This window comes from Spermophilus citellus, assembly GCF_964194105.1.
Source record: "Spermophilus citellus genome assembly, chromosome: 6".
NCBI classification, from domain to species: domain Eukaryota; kingdom Metazoa; phylum Chordata; class Mammalia; order Rodentia; family Sciuridae; genus Spermophilus; species Spermophilus citellus.
In genome coordinates, this window is record NC_138187.1 from 77,188,112 (window position 1) to 77,213,465 (window position 25,354).

The 25,354-nt window shown below is 35.4% G+C and overlaps 1 protein-coding gene across 1 annotated transcript in view; it reads left to right on the top strand.

Moving 5' to 3' along the window:
- The window catches only part of PLXDC2 (plexin domain containing 2), a 426,852-nt gene that overhangs the window by 400,249 nt on the left and 1,249 nt on the right, over positions 1-25,354 (top strand). The window contains exon 13 of the mRNA XM_081299629.1: positions 1,285-1,445. Coding sequence (XP_081155755.1) covers positions 1,285-1,445 — 161 coding nt within the window. The remainder of the gene's footprint in view (positions 1-1,284; positions 1,446-25,354) is intronic.

The following is a 25,354-nucleotide window of genomic DNA, read 5'->3' on the forward strand; positions in this document are numbered from 1 at the left end:
TACGAGTTACTCTTTAAATATGATACTCTTTCACTAGTAAATTTCTGTTATGTAAGGGAGACTTAGAGGGTTTTGAACATTAGATTGGGAGAAGGACTACTGAACACCAATGAGTCTCAAGCAAAAAGTGAACAAAAATATAAAGGATGGTGGAAGGAATAAGGAGCTCATGTTTTTTTGCTTTATCCAGACTTTGGTAAGTTTGTATGGACCTCTTGTTCTGATAGGGTAGTCATGCTTATTTATTATTAATGAAAATTTAAAATAAAATAAATAAATTTATGCTTATTTAATGAGGTTAAATATACAAAAATGTTTAAAACATAGAGACAGAGCATAAAAAATAACAGAGGGGAATTGTTAGTGAAAGGATTGGGAACCACTGTTCTGGAACATCTGTGGGTCTTAAGGAATTATCTAATGATTCAAAAATACCAATCAGATTATCTACTAGGATACAGTTACCTGCTGCACATAATTTGGGAAGCTCTCCGAATGCCTGAGTAATCATCAAAGATTACAGAATCTTAGAACAAGAGAGGACTTTGGAGATTAGTTTTATTTGGTTGATTGACTTTGGGATGGATAGTTATTACTTTAGAAATTAAATTCCTCCTCTTTCTAACTTTGAAAATGTGCATCCCAGTGGCAGGCATCTCAATAGAAGTTAGAGAAAATGCTATCAGACTGTGGCACAGTGGAATATTTTCATATGCTGTGGTTTTTCCCTTTAGATAGCAATAAAACTATTTGAGGGTCATTTAGCATCCATCTGTTATACTTTTAAAGAGCAATTCAGTTTAAAACAGACCTTGAAAATTATACTTTGATCTCATGCTCAGATTTTCTGAAATGTGTCACCCACCAAGAGCCATTGGGTACTCTTCATTTGAAATTTTCTTAAAGAAAATTATTTTTTAAAAAAAGCAATTTTCTTAAAGAAAATGAGAGAGGAGCTCCTGAAAAGTAATTCATTTTCATTTTTTTTTTTTAAGGAAACTGTTAATTTAATGAGAAAAAAATAAAATTAAATTTATAATCCTTTTAGAATAAATACTTTTTTATTGAACAGATTCAAACTATACATTTATTTTTACTCATTAATAATATGGAGTTTTCATTACCCACGTAACCTCTAAAATTGGTATTATGGACAAGAAAAATTGAACAGGAAATAAAAAGAAATCTGTGTTACTTTATTAAAAACATAAATTTCTGAACAAATGAAAATGTGAACTTAAGGATTCACATCTGAAGGCCCTGACAGCTGGGATGTTCTTTCAGCTTCGACAGATGACAGTGCAGCTGAGAAGAAAGGGGGGACCCTGCATGCCGGCCTCATCGTTGGAATCCTCATTCTGGTCCTCATTATAGTTGCCGGCGTTCTTGTGACAGTCTATATGTATCACCATCCAACATCAGCAGCCAGTATCTTCTTCATTGAGGTAAGTGCCAAGTATAGCATATAAAACCCATGGCGGTCGGTGAACTGTATCCATTTGCTAACTCCACCTGCATTTAATATTTAGCACACGATTTGTCAATTTCAAGTTGGCTGATCTCACCCACATGCATACACATGCTTACATATTGATAGATTGCTTTCATATGATGGGTTCAGTATCCCTTTTCTCAGAAGCTTTTAAAGAAACAAGCTATCTCGCCTGTTACAGATCTAAAGGAAAATAGAAACCATACATTTTTGGTCCTATTCTACCATATATGTTAACCAGCTGTTTTCCTGATCCTAGGAGGAAACCAGCATATCCTGGAGGCTCTTGGACTTGACTTAAAGCATTTGATGTATAAATACTAATTGTGTGTTGGCTGGTTTTATGATACAGTATGGTGGGCCTGCTCTCAAAATACTTACAAACTATTTTGAAAAAAAAGGGGGGATTTTCTTTAGAGAATGATAGATATGAAAGATGATGGTACGAGCTATTGCCATTTTGCATAGTGTGTGTTATTTATAAGTGTGTATAAAATGCACACATTCCCACTCATACACACACTAAAACAGAAGACCTGTTGAATCAGTGCTTTCTTTATGTACAGAAAGTAGATGTAGTACCAGTGCCAGGAACAAACAGGTAGAAGGACCAAGGACTATATTAGGGACCAGAGCCAAGCCCCTCACAGAAAGCTTCCAGTCTGGAAGGCTGAAACTAAGGAACTTAGAGGGATAAAGGGGAACCAGTGGGTAAAGTCAGTGTGAGTAGGTCACTTCTCTTATCCCCAAGACTGGGTTGGTTTCCTGTGTCCCCTGTATGAACAGCTTTCACTCCAGCATCTTCAAGGGGACATTCCTTTTCCAACACTAAATCATACCAGCAATACTAGAGTAAAGAAATCTTCTCTTGCAGAGTTTCAAACATGTTAGAGTTCAATTCTAATTCATTAGATCATATGCAGAAAAGTTGCTTAGAATTTTTGCTGACTGAGAAATTATAAGTCTTTTAAAATACAAAGTTAAAATGACCTTTGCCCCTTCTAACAGGGATGAATACATGCAAATGAATTTAATAGTTGCTTTAAAGTCCTATTTGTGTCTCTTCTATCTGCAGAATAAAGTGTGGTCTCCTTCAAGGTCTTGACAATCCAGATCTTATCTATCATTTAAATTTTTATCCTATGGCTCTCTACCTGGACTTGGAACTAATGCCATATGTCAATCTTAGCACTTCTCCATATACAGCCCAAATGCTCCATGCCACAAAGACATTTGCTCATTCTATTTTCTCCACCAATAAATCCCTCCCCTTCTATCTCACTTTTGAATTCAGGAACCAAACAACTTTTGATACCATAAGTTTCCTTAGACTATCTCCTGTCTGGGTAGCTGGACACGATCTCTCTTCCAACTCTGAAACTCTATCCTTAGCAATACACCAGTACTGTTCCCTGACATTTACCTTCCTGTTTTGCATTAGAGCTAAATCTGTGCATAATTCATTCCACCCTTTAAGACTGATAAATTCCTTCAGATCTGGATTATGTAAGTCAAATTTCTTTCTTAAAATAGTATGGTATTCTATCAATATTTCCTGGAAAAAATACATAAGTAATATCCAATTGCATTTTAAACTTCCATTAAAATTTTATATAAGACATATTCCAGAAATGACATTCTTATTTAATATTATAGGTATTGGTAAATTATCAGGCATTGAACTTAGTTGGAAAGTTGTTATTAAGTTTGGTTAATGGCTCCATTTTCACAGAAGAAAGTGGACATCTTACCTGAGATTCTGAATGCTTTCCTCAAAGAGCAGATAATGACAAGCTGAAAGTCTCAGTGCCCAGCCAGACATTGGCCTTCTGGTGCTGTGAAAAAGAGTAGGCTATGAAATAACTGAAGAGAATTGTATTAGCAGCAAATTGTACAGTGCAGAGAACCTAGTTAAAGCATTTACAGCAATCCCTGTATGACTACAAAATGAAATTCTAAAATAGCAGGGGTATTTTTCTTTTGCATTGGCCTCTTCTTTTGGCAGGAGTGGGTCCCAGGGATTGAACTCAGGGGCACTCAACCACTGAGTGACATCCCCAGCCCTATTTTGTATTTTGTTTAGAGACAGGGTCTTACTGAGTTGCTTAATACCTTGCTTTTGTTGAAGCCGGCTTTGAACTCGCAATTTTCCTGCCTCAGCCTCCTGAGCAGCTGGGATTACAGGTGTGTGCCACCCGCCAGGTTTGCATTGACCCTTTTAAATCAATCTCAATGTGTAGGGAGCTTGTTCATGCACATATAAATATACAAATGTTGATTCATTACATGTAAGATGTACCACATACTTCATGTGTAGAATATTAGAGAGAGGGGAATTGTAGACATAATTTAGTCCTATACCCTTTTAACACAGAGAAAGCCTGAGACTCAGAGAGGTGGAATGACTTATCCAAGTTCAAACAGTCTTAGTTCTCAGAGTCACTATCATCTTTCCACATGTAAGTGACACAGAATCATTCTGCAGGCTTCCCACTGCCAGAGTCAGCTAACATCATTACCTTCACATCCTGGCTATAGTCATGCAGCTCAAGTGGCTGGTCGGCAAAGGATTTCTGGAAGGTGATAATCATAACTTTACTATTATTAAAATGAACCACTGCTTGCAAAATCCAAACATAGACCCATGATGACTGCATGGTTTGGGACCTGCCAGACCTAAAATTTTGAAGATATAAAATTAATAATTAGATTTAAATTGTTGCTACATAAAGAATGTGATCATTTATAGCAATCTTCTTACTTTGCATTTTATGCATCAGGTTATACTTCTGTCTACTTTTAAAATAAAAATGATGTGTTTTTCCATTATGAAAATGATACCACTCCTAGAAAATTAGGACAGTGCAGAAATGTGAAAGGATAGTCATTTATAGTCCTATTAGGCAGAATCAATCACTATTAATATTATAATTAATTTTATCCTGGAATTCTTTTATACATAATTTGATGTTTGCCCATCTTAATATCATTGTAACTTCAATGCAATGCAAATTGATGTTCATTTTTTTTCAAGTGACATTTTGTAAATTTTATTATGAACTCTTTGTACACATGATTGCAATGGCTGTAAACATTCCATGCAACTTTCATTCAATAGCTTATATTGATTGCCTCTTAGGCTGGCAGAATGGTAATTTAGAAAGCAGAATGGCCTAACATGTGCAGAGAAGTAAAAAATAACTTTTTTTCACCCTAATTTAACACTGTGTGTTAGTTTCCTATTGATACTGTAACAAATTACCACAACCTAACAGCTTCAAATGACACATTTTACAGTGCTAGAGTTTAGAAGTCTAAATTCAGGCTCACTAAGTCATGGTGTTGGCAAGATCAGTTCCTTCTTCAAGGAAGCTGTTATCTTGCCATTTTTTAGCTTTTAGAGACTGCCCCGTGTTCCTTGGCTTGTGGCTTCTCCAAAATCTGTTTCTGCCATCACATCAACTGCTAACTCTGAACCTCCTGCCTTCTTCTTATAAAACACCTGGTGGTTACACTGGATCCATCTGAAAAACCCAGGATAATTTCCCTATCTCAAGAGGATGGGTTTGGAGATTAGGACAGGGATAGTATCTTTCGAGACCATTTTTCTGTTGAACACAGACTGCATCAAATATAAGATACATCATGCATTACCAATTAAACTGTGGCACATCCTTGTCTGTAAGGTATGCCCTAATTTTAGTGATATCAAAACTATGACCCCATGTGTATCTTGAATATTTCACAGTGAAATGCACGTTGCAATAAACACCTGTATAAATTAATTCCTGTGTTAGATACTTCATATTCTGTGATGAAAGTTAATGCCTCTGCCCTTGTGAATGTACCAGAGCTAACAAAATCAATGTTACAGAGCCTCTTTCTCAAATGGGCTCTTCCCTATGATAATGAGCTGCATTGTAAACGTATTAATGATAACAGCTAATTCATTAAATTCATTAATTCATTAAATTCACTAATAGTTTTGATTTACACTTATCCTTTTATTTAATCCTGATGAAGACCCTATGAGGTATTAGAATTATTTTAATATCATAGACGAGAAGACTGAGGCATTCAGTCACTAGTGGAGTGAGTATTTGAGTCCAGCCTCTCCAACTCCAGAGACCACACCCTTAACCAGTAGGCTGCCCTATCCGTTTGTTAAGATAATTTTTATATATTGTAAGTAGAAGTGTAGGATGATGTATATCTAAGGACATATATTATTTCCTTAGAACAGTTTCCCCAAAATAGAAAAAAGGGAAAAGAACAGTTAAAAGGCATTTAATAAATATTGCCAAAATCATTACCCAAAGGTGTAGACTCATTCATATAGCTGTTGTTAATAGTCAAGTGATGACAAAAATGACAGTGGCTGTTACCTATGTATTTTATTCTTGCAGAAAATATATACTGATTATTATTCATTTTGTGAACATTGACGCTCTTCTTTATATAAAATGTTTATATGGGCCTTGGCTTTTAAACTTCTTATTTGTAGGAAGGAAACTAGATAGTAAAGCAAATCATTTCCCCTATAAACTGCATAATTAAGCAAGTGAATTGACTGTTTACATCTCATGTCTTCATGTACAGGGTAAGGATAAGAGCGCCATCCTCCTCAAACATCCAGTGTCTATCCAATCTGGCAGAATAGTCTATTTTTCACTAACTTATCTTCTACAATCCTCCATCATCCTCCTCTATTCTTAGACTGAACATTTTGGTTGACTTTTTTACTGAATAGCTTGCATTTTTTGTTATCCATCTGGCTTTTGCCAGTTACTTTCAAAAGGGTGTCTGATTTTGACCAAAATCCATCATATTATACATGTTTTGAAATCTTTTTAAAATGCTTATTTATTATCTTGAAACAAACTAACAGAGAATAAATATTGAAATAAACTAGTATTCTTTTATTTTTAATAGATTTTGATAAAACTAGGGTCTCTTTGGAGAATTCTTTGTGCCTTAAGTTCTACGTTAAAGCTAATGATTGCTGAACTTTTCTAGGCATGAATTCTATGATTTATTACAGACTTCATTGTTGCATGAATATAGGCCACAGAGATCAGTGTTTACACTGTTGAATGTCTGGAAAGACATGTATATAAGATACACACTGAGTTTGGTTTAGATACGAGGTGTCCCCAAAAGCTCATGTGTGATATAATGCAAGAATGTTCAAAGGTGAAATGATTAGATTATGAGAGGTAGAACCTGGTCATGGATTAATCCACTGATATGGATTGATGGTGATAATTGTAGGCAGGTAGGCTCTGGCTGGTAGAAGTAGATTGCTAGGGGTTTGCATTTGGGGTTTGCATTCTTTCTCTAGTGAACTGAACTCTCTCTTTACTTTCTGGCTAACATGTCCTGAGCAGCTTTCCTCTGCCACACTCTTCTGCCATGATGTTCTGTCTCACATTGGGTCCAAAGCTATGGAGTCACCTGACCAAGGACTGAACATCTGAAACCATGACTCAAAATATACATTTTATCCTCTAAGTTGTTGTTACATGTTCTGATCACAGTGATGAAAAGCTAACAAAAACACACTGGATTTTAAAGTTAGAGTACAAAATAAAATGGAATGTAAATTATTTCAGTGATAACTTATATAAATTTAAATGTCAAAATGATAATATCTTGGTTATATCAGCTTAAATACATTATTGAATTTAATTTCAATTATTTTTACTTTTTAATGTGACTACTGGACATTTTTTGAAATTATCTATATGGCTCATACAATGTATTTCTTGCAGGATGCTGATTTAAAGAAAACTACTGAGAAAGGGGAATTAGAAAGGCATTTGATTCTTTGCTCTTTTTTAAGTAAGAAATCAACTGATTTTCAGCAGAGTAAAAGAGAAGTAATTAGAAACTTGAAGAGGGAGAAATCTACCAAAGCCAACTGGCATATTGACTATTCACTCATTCATCTATTTAATATTTGTTCAGCTCCTATTAGATATCAGACACCCAAGATACAATAGTAAGCAAACCAGACAAAAGCCAATCCTTGCCCTCATAAACTCATGGAGCTTACATTCCAATAAGTAGAAATAGATGAGGAGCATATTTTAAGTTAGGTTTGGATTTCACATTGGATCTTTAGTTTTAAAAAAAAGTTTGATAAAATGTTACTTTTTTTTAAGTACTAAGATCTACCGGGTGTGGTGGTACATGCTTGTAATCTCAGCGACTTGGGAGGCTAAGGCATGAAGATCACAAGTTCGAGGCTACCCTCAGCAACTTAGAGAGACACTGTTTCAAAATAAAAATAAAATAAAAGGGATGGGAGAATAAAGCTCAGGGATACAGCACCCCAGGTTTAACCCCCATTAACAAAATCAAACTAACTAAAAAGATATGTATTGATCAAATAGCTGAGGATATCAGAGTTTGTTATGATCTTTATGTCTCCACTTGCAATTTGATAATAAGTAGGATTATTATTACCATCATTTTATCATGAAGACTTTTATAGACCTCTGGATATATATATCCAGAGGTCTATAAAGATATATATATATAGTTTTTTTAAATAAATGACAGCAGAATGCATTACAATTCTTATTATATGTATGCAACATGATTTTTCATATCTCTGGTTGTACATAAAGTATGTTCACACCAATTCGTGTCTTCATACATGTACTTTGGATAATGATGTCCATCACATTCCACCATCCTTGCTAATCCTCTGCCCCTTCCCTTTTCTTCCCACCCATCTGCCCTATCTATTCCTCCCATGCTCCCCCTCCCTACCCCACTATGAGTTAACTTCCTTATATCAGAGAAAACATTCGACATTTGTTTTTTGGGATTGGCTAACTTCACTTAGCATTATCTTCTCCAACACCATCCATTTACCTACAAATGCCATGATTTTATTCTCTTTTATTGATGAATAAAATTCCATTGTGTATAAATGCCACATTTTTTTTTATCCATTCATCCACTGAAGGGCATCTAGGTTGGCTCCACAGTTTAGCTATTTTGAATTGTGCTGCTATAAACATTGATGTGGTTGTGTCCCTGTACTATGCTATTTTTAAGTCTTTTGGGTATAAACCAAGGAGAGGGATAGCTGGGTCAAATGGTGGTTACATTTCTAGATTTCAAAGCAATCTCCATACTGCTTTCCATATTGGCTATACCAATTTGCAGTCTCACCAGCAAATTAAGTAAAATAAATAAGTTAAAATATTAATCTCATAAGCAGTTAGTTTCCCTGAAGGGGTAAACAGTCTCCCCATTCTTAAATTGTGCATACTGGTTTGAATTAGAAGTTACGAGATTTTTTTTATAATAAAATCTGGAAGTAAATGTCAAAATACCAGTTATTTTTCATATCATGGTTTAAAGTTCTCATCCTTTCTGGTGGAAGTGCCCAGTATTCTCTATCAGCAAAATTATATGATGTCAAAGAAAAAAATAACCTCAGCATGCATGCAAACTAGTGATTCTGTAACTTTTCCAAACTAAATTGTACGAATTCCCCAAGTATCCACCACAAGTACTTATTCCTTAGAGTTTGTGTTTTATCTTAAAAACTTGGAATTTTTTTTCATTTTACTCTATAATATATACTGTATACTATAGAGTTATAATATATAATGTTTGATGTAAAAAAATGATAGTACACAATCTTCAACCAATATTAACATTCTAAAGGGTTATTCTCTTTGGGGGAGAGATGAGGATATGTACTGGGGATTGACTGGGGGCACTCGACCACTGAGCCACATCCCCAGCCCTATTTTGTGTTTTATTTAGAGGCAGGGTCCCACTGGGTTGCTTAGCGCCTCCCTTTTGCTGACCTTGAACTGAAGATCCTCTTAGCCTCCCAAGCCACTGAGATTCTTATCCCTTTAATTTGTATATCCTTGGCACCCCAGTTGTATAGTTCTAGTTACTATAAAATCCAAATAAAATCAGCATAGATCTCAGTTCCTAAGTGGAAAGTGTCTTTTCACACATTTGTTGGAGTCCAGTCCAACATAGAATGGAGACTTAGGATGGTGTAACAATTTACTTGGGTCATAAGACACGTGCTACAGAGCCAGGGCTTCAGCTCAGGACCCCTCATCCTGGTCTGGCAGAATCATAGCCAGATCCCTTTGATCTGTCTACCAATCACAAGGGTTCCTTGTCCCAAGGAATATTTGTGGATAACAAGGACTGTTGGAGAATGTGATACAAGAAATTCAGGCAGCTGTGGCCCTCAACTTTTCCTGGCAATCCCTAGTGCCACCAGGAAAGAAGCCAGAGAAAGGAGCCAGGCAAAGATTCAGAGGCTGCTGCTTGGGTGGAAAAAAAAAAACAAAAACGTGTTTACTAAAAGTTTAACATCTTGCTGTGCAGCTGCTGGCTGAATAACACGTGGGAGTCTGGAAGACATGATCCCTTGACTAACCTGTATGGGAAATAGAGAAATAGTTTCATAGATCCACAAATCTTTTTTTTTTTTTTTTTATCTTTTTTGAAGTCACACATTTTTTTGGTAACTGAATTTAGCCTTTAAGGTACTTCTTACACTTATTTCAGCATTTGAGAAAACTCAAGGGAAAAAAATGATTCACTGAAAACAAAATATTTCTTATTTCTATTCTTAGTGGAGGCAGAAGATGGTAATCATTTTTGATGAACTGCTAAAGGGAAGGAAAGATTTAGGCAAAACCTAACTAAAATGGTTTAACGGCTCAGTAAAAAAGCTGTATTGTTAGAAGACAGCTCTCCCAACTGTAGCAAAATATAAGGGGAAATGGGTAAAACTAGGTTACTTTTTAAAAGAGATGTTATTTTGAATGTCTATGACTTAATTTCCTCATTTTCTGTCCTAAGATGCTGGAGTTTTATTTGTGTACAGTCACTGGATGTTTATGAGACATCAGTTCAAGTTCTTAGTGATTGCCTTTCATATATAATCACCAAAAATAAATTTCTTTCACAGATGCCGTCTTATTTTATTCTCCTGGTCAACATATTTTCATTTAAATTCCTAAAACTAAAATAGTGTTTCCAATGAAATATTGTCTTCCCTTCATTAGGAAGGATTATTAAAAGTATTGAATAAAATATGCTTCACCGAGCTCTCTGCTCTAATTCCTTCTTAATTACTGTTCCCTAACTGATTATTTTTAATGGTACATAAAACCTTGAAAATAGACAGATAGTGTTCATAGGGAATGTCTTAATTGGAAGGAATCAAATGAATAAATAAATGAAAGCTGGTAAAGCTGCAGTTCACTTGGGCATTTATAAACTTGAATTATGTCATTTTTAAGTGCACAATATGTGTTTTAGGTATTCTGATCCTTTTCTTCTGTTACCTCTTGAAAAGATTATTGTACTTAGAAGTACCAACTGTTGAGTAATTTCTTCCTTATGACTTTGTTTACTGTTCTCTGGTAAAATAAATACTCAAATCTTTTTATTGGTGGATGCAGATCATAAAAATTTTAATTTTGGCAATAATCATTGTCTCACATAATAATAAATTTATTCCTTTATACAAATTTCCCACCAATTCCATTTAGTTTAATTATTTTTTCTGGTAACAATAAAAAAATAACTAAATATGTTGAAAATTATGACATACTTGGGTTGCACTTATAAGAAAATTAAAGATTTGTGTGTCAGAATTAAAAAATACTCAGAATTTAGGGAACAGAAATATGAAAGAATTTATTATAAATAATAGAAATAATTGTGCCTTTGTAATTCTATGAGAAATGATTAAGCAAATGTATTTTCAATGTGAAAATGGATCAAGATTATTTTGCTCTATTTCATCTGATTATCAATCTAGAAAAATTCCCTTAGTATATAACAAAATAATTTTTAATTCAAAATTAATTTTTCTTCTATGGCATATTAATTGAATCTGTATCAGAATCATTAGTTCTATGTCTGTTTTCTCTACCTTGGCTAATTATTGTATTTATATTATAATTAACAAGATAATTAAAATTATTACAGATGAGATAAGTTTTGAATAGATGAAAAAATCTTTCATGTATTTTTAAAAGTTGGTTTTAGACATCAAGTCTGAGCAAAGTATTATGCTTGGCACAAACTTTGAAGGAGAAATGATATTTGCTTTGTGAAAAAGAAAATAAATTTGTTGTAATTATTCAAAATTATAGTAACCTTGAAGTCCTAGGATTTTAGTTGGAGTTAATCCTCTCTTTTCTTGTTTTATATTTGACTTTATGTCACATCTTCTTTTTTTTTTTTCTTACTTTTTGTATTTGGTGTTGACCTTGGAATATCTGACTGTGGCTTAGTAGCTTATAACTAGACTTGCATCTTGAATATGACAAAGTTTAATATGGAGAAAATTTGATATACCATGAGAATAGGTAAAAAATGTTGAATTTAATTGAGAAGTAATTTCAAAATCTATCATTCATAGTATGTGCATTACATGTTTCATGAAGAGCAAGATGGTCACATCAAAAGTGGTAGGATCCATTCTGCACTCTATTCTTTAGAAGAACATAACCTCAAATGTGTTCAGAGGGGAGAGATTAAGAATGTTAAAAACTTGAAAAACAGTGCCAGGAACAAATGAAGGAAAGGAGAAGGTTGAGCAGAGATAAGCACAAAATGAGAAACATAGTAGCTCCGCACCACTGTTAGTGGGCTGTCCTAAAAGCCAGGCAGCTGACCTATTATGAATGCATCTGTGTGATAGCCTCCAGGATCTTTGAGGACAAGCTGTGCAGATAATGAACTTGGATTCATTATGAAGACTTTCTGTGGGCTAAGGGTGTTATAAGGTGGTGAGTACTTTTCTAGAATGCACAAGGCTGTGGGTTTCATCCCCAACACTGCAAAGAAGAGACTGCTAGTCAGAGGTACCCAGAGATGCTTCCAAATGGATGAACTCTGCATCAGCAGAGGTATTTAATTAGTTCAGAAGACCCCTTCAGTAGGGCCTCATTGAGGGTATTTAAACATAATAAAAGTGTTTAAACTATAATGAATTTAGGGTTCATCTGTCCCTATGAATCTAGAATATCCTTGTTCCTCACTTGCCCAAAAACTGTTTATATCTCAGAAAGATACCAAAATGGCAAAGTAAAGCAGAAGGTATGCTTATGCATTCTTGTAGAATGTGATGACATCTTATTTTTTAAGGAACCCAAAGAGAAAAAAATAAAACCTACACACATAAGGAAGGCTGTAACTCTCCTCTCCAAAAAACAGAATAATATATGAGGTACTAATTGGGGGAAAAGGGCACCACCTTTTCCTCTTTTATGGAAATTGGTAGTACTGGATAATGCCTTAGGTTTTATTTTAGTACTAAGATACTAAGTGTTATAATGTGCCTTATGCAAATGATTTGCAATGGGGTTGCCTGAAACAGGAGAAGAAAACAGAACCAGAGATACAGAGTGCTATTCTTTGCTTTCTTCCATAATCTTCTCCACAAATTTCTTAAATTTGATTTGAGAAACGGATGGGTGAATGTATATGCTTTCTTTAAAGAGGTAGGATTCACATGCTTGGTGTTTTCTACTTACAAATAGGACACTTTGTGGGTTTTTTCATTTCTATCTTTTTCTTCCTTTCTCTGAGATGGACTACTATGAAGTTTTTGACTATTCTGAGGTTGACTAGTCTGATATCATCCTGACATGTGAAATATGGCCATTTAGAACTACTTCTGCTACTCTGTTTCCTTGCCTCTCATACTCTGCCAAGCAGTCTTTGGGACTTCTTAAATATTTGCATTCAACATTCTTCTATGAAAAAAAAAAATTGGCTGAGGGGTACCAGGGATTAAACATAAGGAGGCTTAACCACTGAGCCAGATCCCCAATTCTCCTTTTCTTTCAATGTTTTTATTTTGAGACATGTTCTCACTAAGTTGCTTAGGACTTCTCTAAGTTGCTGAGTTTGACTGTGAATTGTGAACCCCCTGTCTTATCCTCCCTAGCCACTGGGATTACAGGCATGCGCCATAGTGCCAGGCTTTTTTTTTTTTTTTTAATTTAAAATAACATTTTTCCCATTCCTAATTTATTAGAATTTGTGCTCATTAGTACTTTTATGGTATAATCACTGCTAGTGGAGAAAGTGGTTCTCACTCATTCTCTTAAGTATAGCAAATGCAGATTTCAATTAAGTTGAAACTCCATGTGCTGATGAATGATGCTATTGATTTGCATCCAAGACATTCACAAATTTGTTTCCCTGACATAGAAAGGGTAGCAATCACCAATCTTGATCAGGAGGAGCTAAGAGGATGTTGCAACTACTTATCTTTTCTCCATAATTCTCTACTTAATGTATCATTATCTCTTATTGGTCTCCAAGATAAATAAATATAAATACACACACACAAACACACACACACACCCCACATCATTTATTAATTGATTTCACCACATAGTAAAATAGTTGCCTATTTTTTTTTTCCTTTTAAAAGGAAAAGTGGGTAGAAAATAAAATATTCCAACATTATCAGTAACATTTTCACTCAAATTTGGTGAAAGATTTTATAGTGATAAATGATATGATTTAATAGTAAATGCAAAATGGTCCTTTAAATGTCAACAAGAAGTTCTAGTAAAAGATTATGGGAAGTTGTTAAGTGGTGGTAGCAGCATATATTTTTTTATCTTTGAAAGATCTCCATAAAAACAGAACAACTAGATATGAAAATCATAAACCTGTAAGCAGCATTTACAACAGAACTAGCTGACAACTTAGGGCCAAAATACAGGCATCAGCCATAAGTACATATAAAAATAAGCCTCCCAGAGCTCCAGGACCCAAGTGTTGTCACCATTGTGTGAGAGGAAGCAAAGGAAGCCACACATGTCCAGTGATCCTGAAAACAAGACAACCACAAAAGAGCCATGGGGCATTGGTTGGAAACAGCAATCCTATGTGAGGACAGCAGCAGGAAGTAGGAGGGAGACTGATAGCTCAGTTGCAGGTAAGAGAAAGGAACCTGGGTAGCATTTCTGAAGGACCTGGAGGAACATGCCCAAGGAATTCTCAAAACTGACCTGTCAGGACCAAATTCCATGACAGCGCCCACACGAGGATAAAGTGCAATAAAAGTTCAGTAGAACAGGGGCAACACTGATTTTTAAAAGAAGGATTCTATAAAGCTGGAGATGGGAACAGAGGAAATATCAGGAAATGAAGCATTGTATTTTTGTGTGTGTGGTAGCTATCATTCATTCTGTACATACTGTGCATCAGGCACTATTTTTAAAAATGGGATATATTTAAAATGTATAAGATGTTTTGTATTATGTAGACATAGAAAAATAACTACCATTGTTAAACAATGTATCCTATGCATCAATGTCCATAGTTACTTTTTGTAGGATAAAATCACAATCTAGTCTCCTAGCAATTTTTCAGTATACAATCAGTTTTATTAACTTTAGTACTCATTCTGTACATTAACTCTATACATGGTTCATCCTACATAACTTCAGTTTTGTATCCTTTGACCTAATTCACCCTAGTTCCTTCACCCTATAACTTTACCCCTACTAACCACTGTTCTTTTCTGTTTCTGTACATTCTTTTTATTTCACATGTAAGTAAAATCAGACAACATTTTCATTTCTGCTTCTGGCCTGTGTCACATAGCATAGTGCCCTCCAGTTCATCAATGTTATCACAAACAGCAGTAACTTTTTCTTTTTGAAGACTTCAGCATTTCGGTGTATGTGTATACATATACATATAATATATATGCATATGTGTGTATATACACACACACATTTTCATTACCCTTCATTTTCCAATGAATACTTTGGTCATTTCCATATCTTGGCTCTTGTGGATTATCTAAAAGCACTATTTTAAACAGTAGTTGTTAGTTTCCACTGAAAATGATACAAATACCAAGAGGTTCATTTACATTCCATTTCTACTCCCTTTTCTTGAACAGTTCTTGGTGAGTTATCCAAATGATAAGGGGAAGGGAACAAAGAACAAGTGATCTCAATAATTCACAGACTTTATCAACCACTGCATATTATACTGTTGGTTATACAATAAAATCAGTTGTTTTATAGGTTCTGATAGATATATCTCAGGTGTTGTGCTTTTCTATTTCTTTTTTTCAATTTTAATATGTTGCAAATGGCCTTACTTTCATAACTGTAACCTGGCTTACACAATACCATTAAAGTTGTGATTGGCATGTCTTTATCACAATGTGAATAGACTGTACCCTCAATGAAGCTTTTGTGGAAATTAAATGAATCTTTGTTAAGACAGTGATGAACATCAGTGGACGTGTGAAGTAAGGAGTGGTGACAGTGGCTATTAGTAGCAACATTCCACCTGTCAATACCTCTGCAAGTGATGTACATCACATATTCCTTAACATCCCAAAATAATAATGCTATATTATTTTTCCTGTCAGGATTATAGTTGTAATTTTTTTAAATCTCCAAGTTGATTTGACAAAGTATGGTCTCAAAACTGCAAAATACATAAATTGGGTTTCTGAGATTAAAAAAAAAATACAACCCTTGTGATTCTCCATTGTTCAATGTAGAAATTTAAATAGGTTTAAAATTTTTCTATCATTATAATTTCTCCTATGTCTATACAAATTAAGATTCAATGTTCTCGTCTTACATGAGGCTCAGTTTTTGTCCTAGTTTGAGTGGTAGGCTTTGTTCTAAATCTTCAAGTGAATAGCATCCAGTCTTGGATTTGGTAACATAAATTGTCCTCTGGGGTTGTTTCTGACTCATGTGATTAATTGTGGTTGAAAGCACACAACTACTTTAGAGGACAAAATAGCTTCCCATTTATGATCCCTCAGGTCGCAGCTGATGAGAGCTTCACTACCCTTCTCTCTTTGACTTCATTTAGAAACACATTGGTACTGCAGACAAATCACTTTATGAGGACAATATCTTGAGGAGCACGGCCAGTCTTATTGTTGTAGGAATGGCACTAACTCACGTTTGACTTTTACTGGAACATTTATGACTAGGGCTGCATTATCTTGTCTTCTGGCCCCGTCACTGTTCGATAGTGAACTAGCTCGTTTTCACACCCACTGAAGAGTACTTTTCTTCAGAGTCAATTGCCTGACTAATAGAAAATTATTACTCAGTTTTAGTAGAAAATAACTACTTGTGGCAATTGAGAGCCCTCACAAGTGCATCAGAAGATCCCTTGGTCCTAGTGTGAGGTGGCTGCTAAGAGCTGAATTTGGGTCTTCATGGAGGGAATCTAATGGAATGGCGCTAATTCAAGAGCCATATGAAGAAGGAAGATAGAATTTAACAGGTTTCATTTGCATGAAGATTTGTGTCTGAAAGTACTGTCAATCACTTATCAGAGTCTCACCACTCCCCAGTGAGGCCAGTAATGCAGGCACTGTCATAGTCTAAATTAAAGTGACTGAGGCTCCCAGAAACGAAGCCATTTCTAAAAATCCTGCATCTCTTTAGCAGTAAAGACCAGAAGGGTGTTCTCATTCCTTGCATTGGATCTGTGGGATAAGGAAAATAAGAGCCAACGATAACTCCAAAGTACAAAATTTAAGGAACTGGTCCAGAAATGAAATTATCTGGTGACCAAATTAGAAACATCAGAAACCAAAGTTTGTTTTGGAAGGAACAAGAGGGAATGGATTTTGAGCATGTTTGGTTTGAGCTGATGGTCACATCACAAATGGGACACTTCACAAAAGCCACCAAAGAGAGGGACTGGCAAAGGTAGAACAGGTGGGAAAGATAGAAATTATAATAGGGGAAGCTGAAATCTAAGAGACTAAAGGAGCCTGCTGCAGAGAAAAGAAAGTTGGAGTGCTCCCAACTAAACCTTAGGACATGGAAACATTCAGGATTTTTGAACAAGTAAAGGGGACAAGATCAAGAACAAAACAAAACAAAAACAAAAACAAACACAGAAAGCAGCAAGATTCAGGTGCATGAAACAGGGAAGAAGAATGAAGAGGTCAGGAACACTATGAAGTGCTGTAGAGATGTCACAAAAGAGAAAAAGAGGCATTAATCTGATAATGAGATCATTAGTAACCTGAGAGAATGCAATTCTAAGAGTGAACAGGCACCCAATTTAAGAGGTTTAAAAAAATAAAAATGGTTCCATGATGTGAAGGCATGCATTCAAAAGAGAGAGTACTGAGAATACAAAAAAAAAAAAAAAAAAAAGTCAAAGGATCTTTTTTTCTGAGGTTGAGTACAGACATAAGGGGGAAAAAAATAAAACAACAGAAGGAGTGTTTTAAGGTGCTTAGGAAGGAAAGGAATGAAGTAACTTCATAGCAGAGATGGGATTATTAAGCAGGAAAAGCAATTATGCAACAGAGAAGAGTATTTCAGATAAGGAGCAGCTCCAAAGGCACTGATGAGGTGGGGGAGGATTAGCATCTTCTTAATGGCTTAATCTTCTCAGTTGAAGTGGGTGGAGAAGTACAGAACTGAGGGAGGGCCGCAGGAAATTAGATGCTGGAAAATGAACAGACAGAGTCCCAGCGTGTTCTAAGGATTCAACAAAAGAATTAGTAAACTGATCACTGACTTTCCAATTAAAATTACAGTATGATTTTGAGGGAGCTGGGTTAACCTAAAGATGTGACTTTTTCTGCACTAACTGCATCTGCTTAGATCTAGAATAAGAAAACATAGGAGATGAGGATATTTCAAGAGGATGGGGGGAGCTTACCCAGAACAGATTGTGAGATGGATGAGAGAATAAAGTGTAAGTGGGTTCAAGGAAGCCCTCAGGGCTGACAGGAAGTTAAGTGAAGGCTGGGTGAACTGTAGAGACTAACGTGAGTCACTGGTCTATAATCCAAAGGATTTAGAGGCAGTGCCATGTGGTAGCCAAAGTCTGGAGATGGCTGTTTTAAAGCAAAGTAGAATGAGCAATATAGAAAAGATGGAAATGGATATTTTCAAAATAATCCAGGAGGAACCCTGAAATAAATAAATTTTCCCCAAATAGACTGCATATGTCTGAATTTTCCTATAGAAGTGTGTCAATAATTATCGTATTGGCTGAGTCCTGCATTGATTTATTCCCAACTGAATGCCCTCCATGGTATTATCACCAGTCATTCTCAGTTTTGGAAACAAAGAATGATAACAAGCAGATATCAAAAGATGGGGAGAAATGTCAAGAACATAGGTTGTCACTCAAGAATCTGGATGCTGTGCTATAGCATAAGCACAGCATTTGACTTGTGTGCAAGTCAACACAAACTTTTATAATGAATATGAGTGATGACCATGGCAGATCGAAATTGTCCCAAGTACCAGTAGTCAATCAGAGAGTGCCTTGTCTGTATAGCATGATAAAATTATAATAAAATTAAAATTAGATTAACTTTTTATTAGCCCTATGTGCTAGACATTCTAAATCGGTACTGATAAAATATTCTTCACTGAAAGAAACATTTGTCAACCCAAGTGCTAAAGAGTGGATTCAGCTACTATTGAGATTTACTGACATAATATATGTATAAGCTTCAACTTGGCACAATTTTATTATTTGTCCTTCAGTACCCATTGCCTTCTATGTGGCTGTTAATTCAGAACTGTCAGTTACATACTAGCCCCCGATAGTGGACTCAACCATGTGCATTCATTCAAAGAATAAGTACCTAGGGATTTGGGATCCATGACACTTGCTTCAGGCACAAGTGTCCCCAACCCCAGTGGTACATTATATGTTTGGGTTAAAATAGTAAACTCAAGACAAAGTGTTCTAGCATTGTGGTTGTAAGCATAAAGATACAGAATTCAAAGTACTTCAGTTCTGTTATTACAAGTGCAAATCATTCTCTGAACTTGGTGGCATTCCCACTCATTTGGCAACATTCCTTCGTGTGTCTTTCTTCTTTTTCTTCAGAAAAGTACATTCATTCACTACAAGTCTCCCTTTTGCATGGTAATATTTACTTTATTTTTTTTTTTATTTTTTAACTGGCCTGTTTATATCAGTGAAATTCAAAACCTCCCAATTTTAACTGTCTGCATTTCTTTTCTGTTCATTACTATTATTCATTTCCTTTTGTGATGATTACTGAAAATAATGTTGTGTTCTAGAGAAGGCAGATGTTACACAGAGGGTCCACTCCAGGTGGTAAGTATCTTCAGTACCCCATGCACTGGGTATCTCAGAGTGGAACAGGATGTGACACTTGGCCTCTAGAATATTTAGAGAACAAGACAGCTATAAGAGCCTGTGGTATGCAGCCACATAAACAACCCTGGGTGTGGCAAGAGATATTGATAAAATACCAGGAAATGTCTGAAACAACAAAGGCTTCTAATCTGTAGTAGGAGAAAGTTCTGGGGGAAAAAATGTGAATTGGATAGTGTTTGTGTAAGTAAAGATGATTGAAGTAAGTAGCATTCCAGCTTGCCTGAAGAGTGGGATATAGACAGGAACAGAGAGGTGATGGGCTCTCACCCTTCCCTGTGCACCTTGATTCACTGAAGTCCTTTTTAAATATACACCTTCCTGGATCTCACCTAGAGAGTCTGAGGTTGGCCTCAACATCAGTTTTGTTTTGTTTTTGTTTGTTTATTTGTTTGTTTGAAGTTGTCCCAGATGATTTTATTTTCAGTGAGCCTTAAGAAGCACCAGACAGTGAAATAAAATAATGGATTTTTATACAAAATAAAAGATTTTTTTAAATAAAAGATATTTCTTCGCATGTTAAAGAGTCTGTACTTGATTTAGCAGAGAGTAGAGAATCATTGAATTTGTATACTCTGAATACTTGAACTTTTGGAAAATCACATGAATGATATGATATTTTGTTAAGCATAGTAGATAGTAGTCCCATATGTGTTTGGGGACAGTTTTCACTTTGGACTTGTACTGATTATGGTAATGACTAATATTTAAGGATGACCCATAGGATAATTCTAGAATAAATTCAACTTCTACATGAGGAACAACCAAAATAAGATAAGCAGAAAATGCATAAAAAGCACCAAAGCTCCATTTCACACCCAAGATTATTCCTTGGAATTTCAGTCACATCAGAAGGCAGACAAATCAATGTGAATTACTCTTTTTGAGGAAAAGGTAACCCATAACTCATGAAATGGGAGTACCTATTTTAATTAGATTGCAAGTTTTACTGGCGAGGTTCCAAAGCCATTGTGTTTCCCTGTAGATAGGGTTGCCAAATAAAATACAGGTCACTCAGATAAATTTGTATTAAAAGAAAAGAATCATTTTTTAAATGATTCCTTTCTTTCTTTCTCTCTCTCTTTCTTTCTCTCTCTTTCTCTCTCTCTCTCTCTCTCTCTCTCTCTCTCTCTCTCTCTCTCTCTCTCTCTCTTTCTTTCTTTCTTTCCCATGAAATATAGTGTTAAAAAATGACTCATTTAACTGAAATTCAGATTTAACTGGTGTTTTCTGTATTTGTTTACTAAATCTGTCAACTCACTGTATTGTTTGTTAAGACAAGAAATATTCAACATGAAATAAGGGAAATGGAGAAAAACTTGTATTTCTAGGTATAAGGAAAAAAAAGTGTTCTTCATCTCTACAGACTTCAAAGCTAAGAATTGAAAAGGTGACTTTACTGCAAGAACAATGCATTTGATCCCCACAAAGTCCTGCCAAAGACACAGGGAAGGTTATAGTTTAGTGTTTTTATATTTCATTCACTTTGGGATCCATCAGCATTAGCATTACCAGGAGCTGGTTAGAAATGCAGAGCCCCCCAGACCCACTGAACCAGACCCAGCACATGAATAGATGCCTTTTGATTTGTAGACACAGTCCAGTTTGAGAAATGCAGATTTAGATTTTTCGTTGATGGTGTTTTTTTTTTTTTTTCAGAGAAGGTTTATTTAGGAAGGTAGAGATACATTCAAGGGGGTATGTAGGCCATCTTCAGAATAATAAACAAATGCAGATTTTGTTTTATAGTTTTCCAAAAACATGGCTTAAGAAATCTAGGATTTGGGGCTTGGGCTGTAGCTCAGTGGCAGAGCGCTTGCCTAGCATATGCAAGGCACTGGGATTGATCCTTAGCACCACAAAAAAATAAACAAATAAGCCAGATATGATAGCACATGCCTGTAATCCAGCAGCTCTGGAGGCTGAGACAGGAGTATCAAGAGTTCAAAGACAGCCTCAGCAACAGCAAAGCCCTAAGCAACTCGGTGAGACCCTATCTCTAAATAAAATACAAAATAGGGCTTGGGAAATGGCTCAGTGGTCGAGTGCCCCTGGGTTCAATCCCCAGTACCAAAAATAAATAAATAAACAAATAAATAAAATAAAGGTATTTTATCTATTTGCAACTACAAAAAAAAATTTAAAAAGAGATCTAGCATTCATAACTCCCTCAGGTGTCTGGGAACACATGTAAGTAGGGTTCTCACTACCACAATTAAGGGAGATTTACCTTGTGTGGCATTTTATTTGAAGGGGCAGGGTCTCTGGCTTTAAGATTGTTTAAAAGAAGAAATTTGAAAATAATCAATAATCTAGTTCATTTCATTGTCTGGATAAGGAACCAGTAACTAAGAAGATGTGTGTGTGAGACTTGGCCATAGTCCTATGCTGGGAAATGATTCCGACCACTTTCAACCTCTCTGTTCAATTGAGGACAGCAACTCAGAATACCCGAAATTTCCAATCAGCTGCATGTCAAATGCCATCGTGCACCTTGAGTGTCTTCTCTCTGGGTCTTGAATTTCTAGATTAGCCCTTTTACATTTCTACCTTTAACTTCTTTTCAAGGGTTCATCTAACCCAGCAAAAAGCACTATCTGTTTGGACTCGGCACTGGAGGACAGATCCTCTGCTGCAGTTGTGTGTACACTGCTCACTGAGGGTACCCTACACATTTGTTTATGAATATTTCAGCTAATTATCTTGCCACAGACCATTGAAACAGATCTGGATGACTGTTCAATTAATAGTACTGAAGGAGTATATAGGGAGAATCCTGCTGGCACAGCCCACCCTAGTGCTGACATATCACTGTGGACATTTTCTTCTGCATGTGATTAATCACACAAATAATTCTCAGAAATGAAATTAAAGATCACCCACGCATTACAGCCGTAATGTTTTAAGGCATTACATCCTGAGTCTCTGTAATGAATTAACATCACAGTCTGGTTTGAATTTTACGATTTTTAGCAAACATCCTGCTCTGTTAGCAAGTGACCCCGTGGCCTCTATCAGTTTCTGTAATTATGTGAATTAACTATTCTAAAAAGGACACAGATTTGGAAATGTCTAAGCTTCAAGAAAGAAGTTCAGTATATCCCTTCCAAAAAATGCCAAATTACACTCATCACATTTGCAAGATCATGGCAGGACCGGAATAATACCCAGGTTTCTAGATCTCTCCATCCATGCACTTCCCAGTCCCCAGGAGAGGCAGCTCACTTTGTAGTACCAACATTAAAGACTTTCTGTGAGAACTAAATATTTAGCCATCCTGGTAAAATCATAGTTACCTTTTATTTTCATTTATATAGATGTCTCTGAGTAGCTGCAGATTGACACCCAAAAAAAGCAGTTTCAATTAGAACTAATTTATGTAATTTTCACTGGAATTTATGAATTCTAAAGATTAATAGAGCAACACAGTCAGGACAACGATCAGAAGAACTACAACAAAGACGGTCTGCTTATTTTTTTTTAATTATGATCTTTTTCTGACCTTTAAAGTCAATTATCTCAAGCAAGCAAGAATGAAGATTTTAGAGAACAAATTAGCTCTCATTTTTACAGAGGAGGAAACAAAGGTACAGAGAAATCAAAGGACTTATTAATGACCACAGAATTGTCTTGTGATATGAAATCACATTGCTTGTGAAAATATTCTAGGAAAAAAAGAAAGGAATTTGTTATTCTTTATTTGGAATTTTTAGAGGTAAGATTGGTATGTCAAGGGGTTGTAAAGGAACATAAAATAATACCAGTATTTTAAAACTCCATTTGCTTGATCATGTGTTAGCTTTCATTATAGGTTGTGTATCCCTTTTCCAAAATACTTGGGAGCAAAAATATTTCAGATTTTGATTTTTGTTAATATTGGAATATTTGCATATACATAATAAGATTTTGGGGATGGAATCTAAGTTTCAAAGCAAAATTCATTGTTTTGTGTTTATCTTATACACAGAGAGCCTGGAGATAGTTTTGTAAAATGTTTTTATAATTTTATCCATGAAGCATTGTTTCATCATGTGGAATTTTCCATTTGTGACATTGTATCAGCACTCAAAGTATCAAATTTTGTAATACTTCAGATTTCGGATTTCCAGAGTAGGGTATACAACTTTTATAAATTTTAAGGTATTTATTATTATGCCACTTACCCATTCTTTTAATTTATTTTTTAAAAACTATAAAAGTATAAGCTTTTGATTTTGTTTGAAAAGAAAATTCTCAAATAATTTGTAGCTACATTACACTGATAACATTCAAATTTAGTAATGAAATGCAAATGAGTGATATACACTGATAATTTAGCCAAACTGTGAGAGGTGTATCTCTGGGGATTTTAAATCTTGTCATGGTATATTTATATTTTTTTCTAAAGTGAATATCAGAAAAAAATTAAGAACAATGATCTTTAAGAATGATGGACAATGATCTTTAAGAGTATGGAAAAAATACCTAAAAATAAATTTGTATTGTATTAAGAGAGGAAGCTTCACTGCCCAACATATTTATGCTATATTCTATGGTGAGCTCATAAAATACATGGTTAACAACCCTACAATCTTTTCAGCTGAGATAAAATTGATAACTTAGTAACTCTTATTTATTAACAGAACATTAAAGTTTTTAATAACTTATTTTTAGGAGTAAAATGAAAGTAAAATCATGTTCACATGTTTGGGAAGTTATGCATATGCCATTGATTTTTAAGCAGTAATTTCTAAAGTGGGCAGAAATAACTTTGGAAGTAGATTTTGTTTTAATCTAGATTGTCATATGCTGCTTTCCAGGTTTGTGCAAAATGTAAATGACTAGGATTTGCATTTTGAATGATACCCTATATGCAAATCACCTAGTACAAAGTCCCTATAGCACAACATGTTTAAGGGCTAGGCTTGGAAATTAGTGCTAGTTCATGGAGCATTAGTTGCCAGCTGGACCCACAGGGCATTTGGAGTTTGGAAAGGTGGAGACTGGAAGCAAAGTCTTAGTGGTGTTGCTTCGGCAGGGCAGTCATGGCTTAGGAAAAGCCCAGTTGCAAAGTCATGGAAACTAGAGAGGAACCTGTAAAGTAGTGAGTACTATAGGCCTAGCATGTGGGCCTCACCCCTCCAAACAGGAGTAACCACCAGTCACAACACCCACCTCCCTAGATTTGCTTAGCATTTGTCTCCACTGGTGGTGATTTTTCAGTCCCACTTCAGGTACCTTGTTTTGCTATGTGGCCCTCTCAGCTAAGTAGTATAAGGCATTCCAACCACATGATGTCATAGAGACAGCATCTAATATTATTAGTAGGCAGAATGCAATTACCTCGATTGGTATTTTTCCAGTGTAGAGTAAATACCCATTCCTACTCCATGTGAAAAAACTTCTTCCATAGTCATTAATCATTGACTGTGGCACGTCAGTGACAAATCTAGCAAGACACCAAATGCCAGTATATGTACACTGACATTTGACCTTTTTTTGCATTAAAATTCTTTAGATAGAAATAGTCTTCCTTCAATATTTATTGTCTTATTTACCCCCAAATCACAGGCCCTTTGATAAATGGAGTAATCGTTTCTAGTGTCACTGTGGTTGTGAAATGCATTTTAGTGTCTTCTGCTGCTGAATCTTAATAATTCATTTCAGCACATCTATTTCTAAACCACAGAAGTTTTG